We start from the raw sequence: 16,115 nt of genomic DNA on the forward strand, positions 1-16,115 counted from the left end.
TTTAAGGCACTACAAAGACCAGTAGATAATGTTAATTTCAAATACAGAAACTAAATATATTTTGTGCCCTTTTATTACTCATTTTCTTTTAAGTTTTATTGACTGCTTTTTATCTTAACTATATGTCTTTACATGCTGCAATCATAATGCACTGTAATGGTATTAATATTTTATAGAATCTGTATTTATAGTTCTTTATTTAGAAGCAGTGCAGTAGGTCTGCAGATATCTGAGCCCGTCTGGAATGGTGCCCTCCAAATAATGATAAATTACTTGTGCAGTATGCCATTTGCTAATTATATCCATGATTTACTGCAGAGCAAGACTTAAATCATTCATTTCAGTCTTGCGTAACAGTGCCATAAAATTTTTAGGTTTAAAAATGGTTTCCATGTGTATAATTTAAACAAATTTTAGAGCTATTGTATACACAAAATATTGCAACCACCCATTTGTTACATACTTTCTCTTTTTAAACTTCTACTTTTAATGATCACTGTGGCTGAAATTATTATGCTTAATTTTCATAATCATAGCTTTTAAATCTACAGCCGTTTTCACATGTTAGATAAAGAAAAAGATAGCTAATTGTGTGTAGATAGTATGTCATTCCTGAATAGTCCCAAATGGTACAAAATCATTAAAAAAGCTTAAGAGTACGAATTATTCTTCTATTAAAAAACAGTTGTTCTCTAATTATTAGTTTGAGCTGCTTTGTTTCAAAGAACAAATGTTGATCCTTCCAGCCTCGTTCAGCACACCAAAATGAGATAAACGCCTCTTTTTTTTCTTATATCAAAATCTTGCAGGTGAGAAACCCTACAAGTGTCCGCACTGTGACTATGCCGGCACGCAGTCAGCGTCCTTAAAATACCACTTAGAGCGACACCACCGGGAGCGGCAGAATGGGGCTGGGCCGCTGTCTGGGCAGCCCCCGAATCAGGACCACAAGGACGAGATGTCAAGCAAAGCTTCTCTGTTCATCAGGCCAGACATCCTGAGGGGCGCCTTCAAGGGTCTCCCTGGAATCGACTTCAGAGGAGGCCCTGCATCTCAGCAGTGGACATCAGGGGTGCTCTCGTCCGGAGATCACTCGGGGCAGGCCACCGGCATGTCTTCAGAGATCCCCTCAGATGCTCTGAAAGGCGCCGACCTTCCTGCCAAAAGCACCCACTTTTCCGAGATCGGAAGAGCTTATCAAAGCATCGTGAGCAATGGTGTGAATTTCCAAGGGTCCTTGCAAGCTTTCATGGACAGCTTTGTCCTCAGTTCCTTGAAGAAGGAGAAGGACGTGAAAGACAAAGCCCTGGCTGACCCCCCTTCCATGAAAGTCCACGGAGTGGATGGTGGCGAGGAGAAACCCAGTGGCAAGTCCTCCCAGAGGAAGTCCGAGAAATCTCAGTATGAACCCCTAGACTTGTCTGTGCGGCCAGATGCCGCCTCCCTCCCGGGCTCCTCGGTAACTGTGCAGGACAGCATCGCGTGGCATGGCTGCTTGTTTTGTGCTTTCACAACGTCCTCCATGGAGCTCATGGCCCTTCATCTCCAGGCCAACCACCTGGGCAAAGCAAAACGCAAAGATAACACCATCGGGGTCACAGTCAACTGCAAAGACCAAGCCCGGGAGGCGAGTAAGATGGCCCTGCTGCCCTCAGTACAATTAAACAAAGACTTGGGCCTCTCCAGTATGATTGGCTCTCTAGACTCTGCCTCTGAGAAGATGGCCCAAGGTCAGGTCAAGGAGACTCTGGGGGAGCAGAAGAGCGGCACATGGACCAGCCACGTGGACCCTGCATTTTGTAACTTCCCATCAGACTTCTACAAGCAGTGTGGTGTTTACCCAGGCATGGTTGGCTCGGGGGCCTCCAGTTCCTGCCCCAACAAGGAGCCTGATGGAAAGGCCCACTCTGAAGAGGATGCCCCCATCCTGATCCCCGAAATCACGAGTAAGAACACTACTGATGACCTCTCCGACATCGCCTCCTCAGAGGACATGGACTCCTCCAAGGGAGAGAACAACGATGAAGAGGATGTTGAAACCGAACCGGAAATGATGACCAAGCCACTGTCTGCCCTCAGCAAAGACAGCAGCAGCGATGGCGGGGACAGCCTGCAGCCCACAGGCACCCCCCAGCCCGTCCAAGGACTGGTCTCACCTTTATCCCAAGCACCAGAGAAGCAGTGGCACAGCCAGGGTCTTCTCCAAGCCCAGGACCCCTTGGTGGGCCTGCCAAAGCCGGAGCGGGGGCCGCAGAGCCTGGACAAGCCGATGAACATGCTGTCGGTCCTCAGGGCCTACAGCTCTGATGGCTTAGCAGCCTTTAACGGACTTGCAAGTAGCACAGCAAATTCTGGATGTATCAAGAGGCCAGACTTGTGTGGTAAGTTTTAGAATCCTCTTCCTATAGTTCATTTCCCAAAACATCAGTGCTGAATTGTGCATTTTTTTAAAACAAAAATGGGGTGGGCTTATCCATGAGCAAATTTTGAATGAAATATTAGAAAAAACCCTCAATGCTGTATCTGCAATGTAGACAATCATAAAAGTCCATTTTGTTTAGAAGTTTTAGAACTCATACTTTTGTGTTCCAATTTGCATTATAATGTACTAAAATGCCTGTACAGAAGGCATGGAAAAGGGGGTGGTCTCTCACCATGTGAACTACTCCTGTTTGCCATCTAGAACTTGAAGGGGGGAAAATCAACTTACAAAACAAAAATGAAAAGAGACATGGTAACTTGCAAATTCTTCAGTTTTTCAATTTATGCAAAAGATGCCTAAAGACAATTCCTTACTGCTTTGCTAAGCCAAATCTGCTTTCTTAAACTTGTCTTTTATTGACTTAGAGGATACTAAAATCATATCACACTAACCACAGTATAGAAATAAAGCGACCTTCTCTCCAAAGAGGGAGATGGTTTCTGGGTGTTTGTGACTCATTTTTAGACAAACCAAATGGCAGTTACTGTGACTTTGGCCTTCTGCGCTTGCCTTCTGTTTGTCTGTCTGTTCACCTGTCTGTCTGTTGTTCTAACAAGACATGTACATTGTGAAGTCCCTGAACAGTAGTGATGTGACCCTGTGCATCTTGGATTCATGCTTGTCTGATCCTGTAGCAAACTGACACTTCTTTAGCTCCTTAAAGCATATGGGTACCCAAAAGGAATTCCAGATTTTAGAACATAATGGTAAATTTAAGGACTAGGTTTGGATCAAATGAATGTTGGGGTGGTCGGGGGAATCAAAGTCATTCTCTTGGCACCCAGATATCCATATTTAAAGCCTTTCTCCGAAAAGAAGCTCAACGTATTCTTCTGTTTGAAACCAGCCCCAAATATCCTCACCAGAGACAAATGACCATGATACCTTTCCATCCGTAATTTATGAATGGATATCTATAATTTTACTTCACCTGTGGAAGGAAGGCAGGAAGGCAGGGAGGCAGGAAGGCAGGAAGGCAGGATGGAAATAAGGAAGGGAGGGAGGGAGGGAAGGAAGGAAGGAAGGAAAGAAGGAAGGAAGGAGGGAGGAAGGAAAGAAGGAAGAAAGGAAAGAAAAGGGAAGGAAGGGGAAAATAGAAGAGAATATTTTGAACCTCAACATCGTGTTGTTCCTTTAAGCACAGAGCAGAATTCAGGAAGCTAGACTCTGGGTTCATAATTTAGATTGATATATTTCTTTTATTCCTCTTTTTCCCTAATTCACTAGGAACTGAATCAAGCGGTCAGAAATATTTTTTTGAATTGTCGAAAATCACTAAATGGATTTCTGACAGCTCAAAAAAATATTGACAGTTCCTTATGCTGAATGATTCACAAGGCCCATTAACCACTACCCCCAGATCTATTTTTAGCCATATACAATTCATTACTTTTGAAGCTGTTAAAAACAATACTTAAAAGAAGGGAAAAAAGTGTTTTATGTCAGTCCAAATCTTTTCCTTTTTTTTTTTTAACTGGTGGAGCAATGTTTAAGGCTTTTTTTTTTTCATTGTTGTTTTAGGTTTGTGATTGGGGTGGTTTCTTTTTTATTGTTGTTTAGAGCCTTTTTTTTTTAAAGTCTATTTTCAGTTCTTTCAACTACCTACGTAGGACCATAGTTCCTGCCAGGAATCCATGCATCAGAAAAGATCAAAACCTGGCATGTTCATGAGCTCATTATTATTGAAATGAGCTCATATTACCCCTATTAATTTTCCCATCTTCCTATCAGTAATGAAGGAAGGCTGCCTGGCTCGAGGAAGTTTGCCCAATGGTATCCTTTCGCACCAGGCAAGGTTGAATGGGAAGCCAACTTCAGGGAACCTGCTGGGTCTTGAGAGCCTTTTAGCTATGGGCTGCAAGCTCTTAGGCACTTCTCACCTTTTCCCAAAACAGCAGCACACAACACGCCCCTGACATTTCCCCACTATGTGCAAGCCCCGTTGCCTAGTCCACCTTTCAGCCTTTGGGCAGCAGACCCAGGGATGTAAGCTGTGCCCCTCACCCCCCGCCTCTTTCATGGGACTTGGGGACCCTCATGCCAGCCAAGCTTGAAGGCTTCCTGGTTGCTTCTGCATCAGAGGGTTCAGGCCCCTTGTCCCACCTTCCACTCCTGGGAAGATACTGAAACTGACTCTGGCCACAAGCTGCCTATTTTTAGAGAGTGTGAGTTCTGCATTCCGTTTGGCCCCATTTCTTCTGCCTCCTCTTGCTTTAGTTTGGAAGCAGGCAGGAAAAGATCCTCCCTGGCTCTTGCATTTGCTTGGGGATGGGGCCACTGCCCTCTTGCCTCTCGGATGGGTCTGGCTCTGCCAGTTCTTATCCCACTCCCCCCATATCTGGCCCACCATAATTGCAGTTCTCATTTTCTTGCGGGCGACTGTGGTATCCCAGAAGGTCCAGACATATTCATCCTTTCTAAAAGTTACCATCTAGGAGGAACACACAAATCCACATGGGCTGTTTTTTGTTTGTTTGTTTGTTTCTTAAGTAGTGTAATTCACTCTCTTTTTAGCATGACAAGAAGCACAAGTGACATTTGTAAGCTTTAAACCCCCACTAGCTTCCCTTTGCAAGGGTGGAAGTGATATTGGCACAATGAATAAAATATTTCTAATGTTTATTCCTCCTTCTCTTCTTCACTCAAAGTAGATACGGGTTTCTAAATCCGCCTACCAGGCTGATCACTATTTCTCCTTAAGAATCTGGGCTTTGTCAGACCAAAGCGTCATTCCTAGATTTCTCATTTCGGGTGGATAAAGTTCAGGGCTGGTTTTGTCTGGTTAGTAAACCTAAATCCCCACTTTCATGATTATAGAAACAGGCTTATAGGAGGAGCTAATGTTCCTGTGTTTCTTAAGGAAGAGCTCTGTTCTCAAGGGGTGTAAAAGTGTTTGAAGAAGCATCAGAAATACCTAGTTCAAATCATATAAGCTCCCCACAGATCTCAGCAGCTCCTTCAACCCTTGCTGTTGATTTGGAGAAGGTGGCGTCTTACCCTAGTCTGTGGGTGATACTCATATTGCAGGCTGTACTTTCAGGATCTTCTGCCATTTCTGCATGCCTTCTTCCTAACTTTTAAAACTCTGGTCCTAAATTCCTTGGTGCCATAGAGCCAGGGTCCTGGCCAGTGTGCCCTGCCTATCCTAACAGCCAGTGGATTCCTAGCTCTGGTGCAGAAGGAGAGCCACTGAGGGGAGAAGCCAACCCAGCCAGTTGGGTGGGGAGACGCCTGTTGCATATGACAGTGTTGAGAGCTTGAGTGGGAATTTTCTAAAGCTCTTTCCACAGAGGATAGCACACTGCCTGTCAGAGACATATTATAATAATCCCAAGGAAGAGGTTAAGTCATCTTGGATTAAGCCAGAGGACAGGCATCCTTGTTTCCACAGTGGGTCAGATCCCACTAGGAGTCTGATCTCATTATAGGAAATCCCACTCCTATCAAATCCTTAGTTTCTTGAGGTGACTTCCAGTCTCCAGGAACGAGTCACGTTTCTTTATTCTGTCAAAGAACATAATGTACAAGGGTGCTCCAGTGCCATCGGAAAACTTGGATGTGCCCTTGGTTTTATAGGAATGTTTGACCTTGGTTTTGTAATGGGACAGGCTCCACATGAGTATTGAAAGGTAGAGAGAGGAAGGCCAGAGCAGTGTTTGCATCCACGGACAAAGCAAGGCAGATAAGCCCAGTTCAGCTTGAGAAACGCTAATGCACTGTTGGGTCGGCACTTGGCTTGGAAGGGGCAAGCTTCCGTGTGCACACAGCACCAAGGCTGGTCTGCACAGCACCCATGGGGCCCGCTGCATGGAGCGGTTAAAGAGTGTGTTTCATCCAGGATTTTGTGGATTTGGATAGCAACCAGATCACCCTTACTCCTTGCCTTTCAAACCTAAGACAGACGGCCAGGGCATGGAGTTGTTGTATGTCAGGTCTCCCAAGCAGGCTTTGCACTGTGTCCTTTGGCGGACCCAGGGGTAGGCAGGACAGAGAATGAGTAACAGATGAACGGGAAAGCAGGGAAAAGAACACACTCCCCTTTGCCCCAAGGAGCTCTGCTCTGTAGTGACTGCCACTCAGGGAAACCTGGCTGAACTGGGAGCATCTGTGAGCAGGCTGAGGGCAGGCACTGCGGCTCACACCTGTAATCCCAGCACTCTGGGAGGCCGAGGGAGGGGCATCGCTTAAGCCCAGGAGTTCAAGGCCTCTGTGAGCTAGGATTGTGACATTGCACTCAAGCCTGGGTGACAAAGCGAGACCCCTTCTCTAAAATAAACATGAAGTAAATAAATATCAGCATGTTGATCATGGGCACAAGGCCCTATGTGCAGTGGTACCAGACCTAGTGACCCAATGGGCCTGGGAGGAAGTGAGGGAGAATGCAAGCCCACTAACAGCAGTCGTGCTAACTTCTCTAGCTTATCATCCTCAGGTTATTGGGCAACTGGCTTCCCCAACCCAAATTATACCTGAGGCTATGGAATAAGGGTACTCTGGGCTTCCACGCTAGTGAAATGATTGGGACCCACCCCCAAGAATTCAGGCCCACTGAAACCTCTTCAATTTACATATTTTTAAATGTGTGATGAATGAACCAGGACAACCAAAGCTGAACTCTCTTAAAATGTGACTTCTCTTCTCCCTAAGCCTTATGGCATTCTTGGCATAGGCGTCTACTTTTTTTTTTTCTTTTTTTTTGAAGATGGAGTTTTGCTCTGTTGCCCAGGCTGCAGTGGAGTGGCACGATCTTGGCTCACTGCAACTTCTGCCTCCCGGGTTCAAGCGATTCTTCTGCCTCAGTCTCCCGAGTAGCTGGGATTACAGGCATGCACCACCACACCTGGCTAATTTTGTATTTTTAGTAGAGACAGGGTTTCACCATGTTGGTCAGGCTGGTCTCGAACTTCTGACCTCAGGTGATCTGCCCACCTCAGCCTCCCAAAGTGCTGGGATTATAGGCATGAGCCACCATGCCTGGCCAATACCTACTCTTTTACCAGCTACTCAGTCTAAAGCAACAGGTAGCAAATATTTTCTTAAAGGGCCAAAGAATAAAAAAGTATTGGCTCGCAGGCCATGGGGTATCTGGCGACAACCCAATTCTGCTTTGGAAGTAGCACCGCAGCCACCGTAGGCAATAGGAAAATGACGGCTGTGGTTGTGTTCTATTAGAACTTTAGGTACTGACACAGGCGGTGCACTGGAATTGGTCCACAGGGTCTTAGTTGGTCAACACCTGCTGTGGTGTAAAGAGAAATGTGTTCCCGTGGTCATCCCTAGGGAATGAATCATGCAGAAACTAGTCCTCTGTTAGTCCACTGGACGGTGAGATGGTGATGGGAGACCTCTCATCAGCAGCAGCAGGGCCCCATCCATGGTCTGGTAATGCCAAAGCCAGAGACGTGAGAGAGACGTTCCAGAGGTAGAGGACTTGTTGACCCAGATGGGCTGGTGCCTTGTTTCTGGGAAACCACACCTCTGTGTATACATTAAAGACTTCCAGGAGAACACCCCAGCGCAGTGCAACCCAGAGCTGCCCCCTCACAGCCAGCACACACAGAAGAGGAAGGAGGCAGTGGCTATGTGTTGTCTCTGAAGCCAGCTTGCTCTGTGAAAGCCCGTTTCCTCACTGATGGAAGGACGCGTAGGGATGAAATACATGATAGAGATAAAAGAGCTTGGATCAGTGCTTCTCAGTTGAGTTTGCATGACGTTGCGGAGCTCAGCATCCACGTGAAACTGTTGCAAGGAGATGATGTCAGTGTGCAAACATCTTCGGGTCGCAATCGTCCCATAAGCACGGCAGCCATCAACCTTACCTCCATCAGTGTTAGAGAGGCATGTTTCATTTCCTCGCTTCGGCCGTGATGAATGGTTGATAGCTCTTTCTTGGTACGTGGGGAAGTTTGCTTTGAAGATGATTCTAGCAATTTTATGATGACCTCCCATCCCAATGGTTACTCCATTCTGTTACTGATACCAGGCAAGTGCTTGCAGGTAGGAAGAGTCCTGCCCCGCCTCAGTCTTTGACCAAGAAATGGCAAAGGTCTGCAGTCAGTTAGAGACTTGTAAGGAGGCCATGGCTGGGGTATGAAATACACAGTGAGGGCCGCATATGCTCAGACACCCTGAGTGTAGGCTGTGATACACAGTCTATGGCTGCTGGTACATTTTTCATCTTGTGCAAGGGTCCACAATGTGGCCCAGAAGCCAGCAGGTTCTGATGAACCAGGGAGGTGAAGGTAGGAAAATGGCATAGGAAGACAACCACAAAATTCCAATCTGCCAAGTGTGTGGGAGTGCAGGCTGTACCCAGCTAGCATGAGAAGGCAATTGGCTTGGGGGTGTGGGAGACCTGGGGCATCTCCACCGCAAGATCTTTTTGTCTCTGCTGCCGCCTTACTTTATTTAAAGACAAATGTGCTCTTATACCTCTTCCTCTCCTTTTTTGTGAGCTGATTCTTACATGGATTGGCCTCAGAGACTATGGATAAAGCACACCTTTGCATTCACCTCCTTTGCCCAACTGGATAATTTACAGATGAGCAATTGACCTCTACCGTCTGGCCTGCTCTCATTCGTACTGTGTGTCCAGGGCCTGACATTAGACCCCAGGAGGGAGGACCATTTGGCCTGCCTTGAAGTCCAAGGGCAGAACCTTGTGAGTTAATGCAAATCACCGCCCTGTTCTGCCCCTGCTGGCTGCCTCACAACCTGCTGCAGAGCTTTTCTCTTTGACTCTGGAGGGACAAACACAGGCAGTGTCCCCTGGGATCTCCAGCACCTGGAGCGGGTTCTCCCCAACCCTCCTCCAGAGCCCTGCTGTGTGCACTGTGTCTGATGGAGAGGCAGCCTCTCTGGATGGCAGCTCTCTCCAAACTCCAAAGGCATTCTTCTTCTGTTCTCCTTCCCTCTTTTTAAATTAAATGGGAATGCCACTGACGTGATGTCGTTTGCACTGCAGGATGACAGAACTGTTGTGTGAATACCATTGTATTTGCCAAATGGTCCACTCGTCATTTCAGAACAAACAAATGGATGGTGTCTGTAAGTCGGCAAACACTGGTGACATTTAGCCTTGTTTATGTTCCTTTCCTTTTGCTGCATATTTTTGGCTCCAGAAGCTACTGGCTGAATCAACAGGGCCTCTGAATCAGGAGAGAAGTCTGGTAGCATTAATTTTAGTTGCTATGTCGGTATTCTCTTTGGATTGCATGAATCCTACTGCTCAGGACCAAGCCTAGCCTAGGTGAGAGGAGAGGGCAATCAGCCTCTTTGGTTCAAAAAAAAAAAAAGAAATATATGTATCTTTCCCCACCCCTGGTAGTGACTTAAGATTGGGAGGAAGGAAGAGAGTATTGAGAGAAGAGAGTGTTGTCGGAAAAGACACCCACATCACTGAGGAAATTTAAACCCTCCAATCAGACCCAGCCACCGCCATCTGAAATAGGAACGGTGTGAGCCCATCCTTTCTTAAGTGGGTGCAGGTACCCTGGGTCTAAGCCTTGGCGTCTACCTTTTTAACTGCTGAATCAAAGTGCTGGTTGAAACTGACAACTATATCTAGACACAGGCTACATCTTATCTGCTGAAGGCATCAGGTTTTTTCTTTTTCTTTTTAATTTCAGATGTTGTGTGCAAAGCCCAGGTTTCAAATAAGCAGTAATTATCTCCTATTACTTAGTGCTGATCAACAGCACCTCTATGTCTAATTGCCAACCTGCCCTAATCATGTTGACTATTCTTGCTTTAGCCAGAGACAGAAGGACCAAATTTTATAAATACCACTTTATTGTCATCATTCCATTAAACAATTAGGGAATGTGGCCCTGCCCTTGCTTTCAAACGCCTCTAGCCCTGATGGTTTCTGGATTATTTAATAAATCTGAACATTTTCTTGCAGGTAAGTGACACTCCCTGTCCTAGTCGGTCTATCTGGACTTGCCCTTGTCTGTTCGTGGTCCTCGGTGGTTATCTGCAGCTTGTTAATCGTGTAAAGTCAAGAGAAGAATGTATACACATATGTGTGTTGAATAAATAATTACTATTGGCATAGGTATGTGTATACACACGGCGCACCAACCTACAGTATATATAGCAGAGAATCAGAGGCTAAAAATATTACCCCATATGTTCCACTATTAGTCATGGATTGCAAAGGCTTAGTAACTTGAGCAGGAGAGAAAACTCCCTCAAAGTCGTAAATCCTGAGTGACAACTGCTGGTGGATGACAGATCCCTTCACCTGTGGGCAACCTGGCTGGGGGTGGGGTCTGTTCCACCAGCTCACCTGAGCGTGTAGAGGTGGGTCCTGCAATGGTCTCGTGGGTATTACTGCTTGTGTCTGATTGTCCTGTATTTTGTAACACTTTAGAAGAATACAGAAAAGTGCAGTAATTCTCTTTCTCCATAGTATTTAAGCAGAAATATTGCTAGTTTAATATTGTGTCAGGTTGTCCTATTAACCAGGAGCAGATGACAGTAAAATTTCCGTGAATAGCACCTTGACATCTACAACCTAAAAATGGTGATTGAAGCAAAATGTGTAAACTTGTACTGGGTGATCGTGTGCTTTGGAACAGAGTATTGTTGAAGTAATTAGAAGATATATTAAGGTGTTCCTGGTAATGAAGGCATGTAAGTTATAATAATTGTAGCTTTCTGAATAAGTGTCAAACTATATCTTTAAGTGTGCTGTATGCTGAGTTACAAGTTAGGTCATTTATGAATGGAATGTAAAATAATACTAAAAATGCTTCAATAACTTATCTTGGTATTGCTAATAAAAAAAAGCTGTGAAACATTAGTGTAGTTTTGAGTCATTATGTTAATTCATTCCGCAACACTCCCCTCACCCCCTGACATTCTTCTCTCTGTTGGAAGCCTCAACAGGACATTCAGGGAATGCCATTTACCCTGTTTCTTGGGCTGTTTGCCTGGGCAGATCGTTGCATTTTTCTATCCACCCTTAGGTGGGTCCTGTGAGTAACAATTCATAAACATGCAAGTGGAAAAGGACCTTCCAATTTGGGTGGATGACTGTGGCGGGTGGGGGAGAGCCAGGCGACACGGGCCCGTTTCTCTGTACAAGTGACTTTTAGGTGTCTAGGCCCCACAACCGCCCACGGGAACTGTGGCTGGGGCGGTGGTGGTGGGGGTACTTGGGCACGGAGTACGCAGGTCATCATGCCCCATCCCAGATGTGGAAACAATGACACCCAGCCTTCCTGCAGCAAATCTGAACATGTTCTTTTCATCCTGTGAAGGGGTAGTTTGTAATGAAGAGACTCAGGATTCGTGGAGGTGGAATCTTTATATTCTGCTGACCTTTTTGGGCTGTACCTGTGTTTGCTGCAACAGGCTTTTGCCTGTTCTTCCACTTTGCCTCCTGGTGGGGAGAGAGGTACGGGAAGGACCAATTTTGCTTTTTGCTTGTGTTGCTTGGTTTTGTGGTCCGTGAGCTGGACTTTAGGGTCCTACCATTTCAACGGTGTTTCCAAGCTTCTTTGCTTGGGTGTGTTTTGTAAACTTCTAAATTCAATGACCATCCTTGCGCCCTTGTCTAACTGGTCCTGTTGGGGGACTCGGGGTAGGACACAATCTCAAGCCCCAAGTCCGTTCTTCACAACCCCAAATAAATAAAGTGTCCTCTGTGTGACAAGGGAGAGGAAAGCCGGAAATGCCCATTGGACAACCCTGGTCTCCACAACAGGACAATTGCATCACCCTAGCTGGTTGAAACATTGCCTCCTGTATTTCTCATAACACCTTTTCAAGTGACCCTGACTCCAAAGACCACATTATGGCATTAGGTTGTCTCTTATTTTGGGAAAGAGGTAAAAAGTGAGAGATTCGGAGTCTGAGAAGACATGATAAAAGCTTCAAAGAGAAAATGTCGATTGTGAAGAAGGTTGTCAGATTTCCTGGTGGTCAGTGCCCACGACTGCTGCCTGATTCCCTTCATATGAAGCTGGGAGTGCGTACCATGGGTTCCTATGGAAACTGTGATGGATCCCTAAATGCCTAGCAAAGGTAAAGTGAGTGACCCTAACTTCCAGGCCCCAGGTCTGCGTGGCCACATTTAGGCAGGGCCAGTTTCCACTGCCAGTGTATGTAGGCCAAGCCTGCCAAGAAGTAGGGCCCCAGGAGAGGTTTTTCTTTATTTGCAATGATGTCCCCTGAGTCTGAGGACCTGCCCCAAGGGGAATGGGGTGCACATCGAGGGAAAATTCCTCCAAGCCTTTTTCTCGGGGCCTCTGTCCAGGGCTGAGCACACTGTTCCTGGCATTGCCAGTCATGTACACCCCACTACCCACTTCCTGCAAACCTGGGGGCACCACAGCTCCTGTGGGTTTTACCAGTCCTTCTGGGATGGGGCCCAGAGGGGTATAGATGGGACGTGGGGGGCTGGACTTTGGAGGCAGAGGGAGTGCAAAGCCAATGAGGGAGAGGCTGCTGAAGGGAATGGATCTTCCTAGCCTCTTGCGTTGACAGCCTGGAAGGCTCCCTGGAGCCATGTATTCAGGCGTCTGCTGTTCTTTCTTCCTTTCCACGGGGACCCAATCACCCTAATGGAATCTCCAAGCTGGGGGACTCAGAAGCATTTCTGTTTCGAAAGCAGGGGTATTTCCTGAGTTGCTCCCCAGTGGAAACTTCTCAAGCTTAGAGGAGGCCTGTGTGGATTCTCATTCTCCTATTTTATGAAGCCAGCTCTGTCCTGCTCCCCATCTTCTCGTTTCAGCGCAGTCATGCCGTGCACTCCCCCTGCTTCCCATCCACCTCCTCCTCATCACCCCCATCCCTGGGTGATGACTCCTTTCTCACCAGTTGCGTGTTCTTGGGAATATCCCGTCTTCTGCCTGCCGGGGAGCTAGGTGGATTCAGTTCTGTGGAATGAGCCAACTTCATTTCACAGCTCTGCAAGGGGGTTGGGAATTCTGTTTCTTGTGTGTTCCTTCCCCCAAGTCACCGTCCATCCCCAAGTGGGATTATTATAACAAGCCCCCCTTCCCTGTATACTACCATCCATCCCCACACCTCCCCCATAAACCATCATCCATCCCTACATGGATATATAACAAGCCCACCTCCCCTGAAAACCACCGTCCATCTCCACGTGGGATTGTAACAAGCCGACCTTCCCCTAAGCCACCACCCATCCCCACATGGGATTATAACAAGCTCATGTCCCCTGTAAACCCACCCATCCCCACATGGGATTACAACAAGAGCATGTCCCCTGTAAACCACCATCCATCCATACATGGAAATATAACACCTTCCCCTAAGCCACCACCCATCCACACATGGGATTATAACAAGCCCCACCTGTTTGAATTCAGACCTGGAACAAATGTAAACATCATCCACTGGATCTACCCTCAGCTTGAGACCCGGACCCTTCCTAACATGAACCCCCTGGTCTGGATCAGAGACCCCCCTCTCTGCCCCATAGTATATGGAGCAGAGTTCCAAGGAGACATCTGTGACTTAAGACGAGAGAGGCCAAGGAAGGGCAGAGTGCCTTGCAGTAGCAGTAAGAGAGTCTTCAGATCCACTTCTCTATTTACACATGTTCGGAAGTGTGTTTGCTTTGATGAGATTGTAGATATTCTGGTTGGAGAAAAAGAATCTAAATGTTAGGAGATGATTATTCCATAAGTATAGTCACTTTTTCTCAAAGAAACTTCCCGATGATTAAATTACATCCCCAAATCAGCAGCAGCGCATTGGCAATATTGTCTCTGCGTAAGCAGATTCTGCCTCTGGAGCAAGGGATGCGCATTTTCAAGGTTAAAGTTGGGGAACTCTGCACAGCTATTTCATTAGCAAAAATAGCCATTTGTGCATCCAGACATTGGCTGGCTTCACGAGGGGTTTGTCTTTCATGTTCTTTGTGGAGTTGTCCAGACACACCCATCTAATGGTAACTCACTGCTCACAAGGTTAAGTTTTCTTTTTGAACTTCTGTTGTTGTCAAATTAACATAATATGCTCTCAATTATCCACATAAAAGGAAAAAGGCAACCAAGCGGGGAAAGCAAATTTGCAATTAATTTACCAAATTATTGCTCTTTTTATATGATGGACAAGTCAGTTTTTTCTTGAGTCAAGGGATTTGTCTGTCCTGAGGAGAGAGCTGGGGCTGACCACCAGGACAGGCCACTCCAAGGTGCGCCCTGCACGTGGAGAAGGGCTGAAGGTGGTTTTGCTGGGGTGCAGAGTGGCCCCGGTGGATAATTAGGGACTCACACTAGGATGAGTTCTTTCTTGTCAAGTAGAGGGGCCGTTAGTCTTCTCAATCCCCTAAGACTTCTTCGGTGACCTAGTTGGGGTCTCCCTAGAGCAGATCCTGAGGTAAGGACCTGGATACAGGCAGTAGATGTGGGAGGTGACCCAGGAAGCATGAGTGAGGGAGCAGGGAAGGGAGACAGAGAAGGCAGGTAAACCAACAAGCACAGATGCACTCATGAGAGGGTCAGTACTGTAGGACTATAGGGGCTCAGCCCCTTTGGGGGTCCTCTAAGGTACTGTGTAGAGCTCCCCTTGGAACAGTCTCTTCAAGGATTGAAGGAGCCGGGGTATTTACACACCAGCTCTGTGTCTCCCAGCAACTAAGGGTCCCTCCAGCGCACCTGATGGCCAACCATCCTTCCCATAGTGAGAGAAAGACCTCAGGCAGAAAGAAGCAAGGGGCCATTGGCATTGCCAGATAATCAGAAGGGAAGGAGTGAGGAACCAACAACCAACAGTGTCTGCTTCAAGTAGGAACGATTCTACACCCTCCTGAATCCCTTGTAGAAAGTCGCAGACCAACCAGAGCCACGGATGAGAACAGATGTGCGTGTCATGGCTCCTGTGGGGAGGGAAGGCGTGGCCTCTCAGCTTAGGGGCCGGGTTACTGGAAGAATGATGGGCAGGCTGGCCTGGGGGTCAAGAGACCAAGCACCTTGCAGCAGTCATGTTCCAAGGAGCTTAGACAACTCACGTATCCTCTTTGGGCAGCATTTTCTTGTCAGTTAAAGGAGGGAACATTCCAGATGTCTGCTCCGGACCCTCCTACGTCTTAAACTCTATAGTCTCCACCACCCTTTTCTAGTCCTCACTTTTCAGATGACCCATGGGGACCCTGTCAGTCCTGGAGTCCCCATACCAGTAGGGCCCCTGAGATATGTTCTGGTTTTCCACAAACATAAGAGTGTGCGGGATTTCCATTTGGGCAAGGCCATCTGCCATTCCAGTGCACCGGCATGTAAAACTTGCCTTATCCTGAAGATATTTCTATTAAATTAGAAGAAGACCATTGAGGATTTTCTCTTTAAATTCTGGAAGTCTGTCAAAATAGAAAAAGAAAAGAAAAAAGGAGATCAATGAAACTGGATTTTCAGCTCATGGAAGTGCAAGAAAAACCTGATTATTTGACTTTTTTTCTCTTTTCTTTTCAACCTGTTGAGTTCACAGTTGAGCTTGAGAAAGAAGATTGTATTTTTTATGATGATCAGGTTATCTTCGAGCGCTTTGCAGATACCAATGTGTGAATCCAGGGGGTCCCTTTTGGATATAAGTGCCTCCTACTTCCTTTCAATACACGTACCCGTCACAATTAGAGGGTGGGAACCCGGGCACTGAGAGA

At 46.7% G+C, this 16,115-nt stretch overlaps 1 protein-coding gene across 7 annotated transcripts in view; it reads left to right on the forward strand.

Moving 5' to 3' along the window:
* Nucleotides 1–16,115, forward strand: part of ZNF536 (zinc finger protein 536) — a 490,720-nt gene that overhangs the window by 324,617 nt on the left and 149,988 nt on the right. For 5 of the 7 annotated variants that reach the window (XM_017873600.1, XM_017873601.1, XM_017873602.1 and 2 more), the window contains one exon: nucleotides 810–2,381. In XM_017873600.1, the coding sequence (XP_017729089.1) occupies nucleotides 810–2,381 (1,572 nt within the window). Of the gene's footprint in view, nucleotides 1–809; nucleotides 2,382–10,385; nucleotides 11,289–16,115 lie in introns of those variants that run through there. The other 2 variants (XM_017873605.1, XM_017873606.1) reach the window with 1 other exon arrangement.

The sequence above is a fragment of the Rhinopithecus bieti genome, unplaced genomic scaffold (assembly GCF_001698545.2).
Source record: "Rhinopithecus bieti isolate Rb0 unplaced genomic scaffold, ASM169854v2 scaffold_7509, whole genome shotgun sequence".
Classification (NCBI taxonomy): Eukaryota; Metazoa; Chordata; class Mammalia; order Primates; family Cercopithecidae; genus Rhinopithecus; species Rhinopithecus bieti.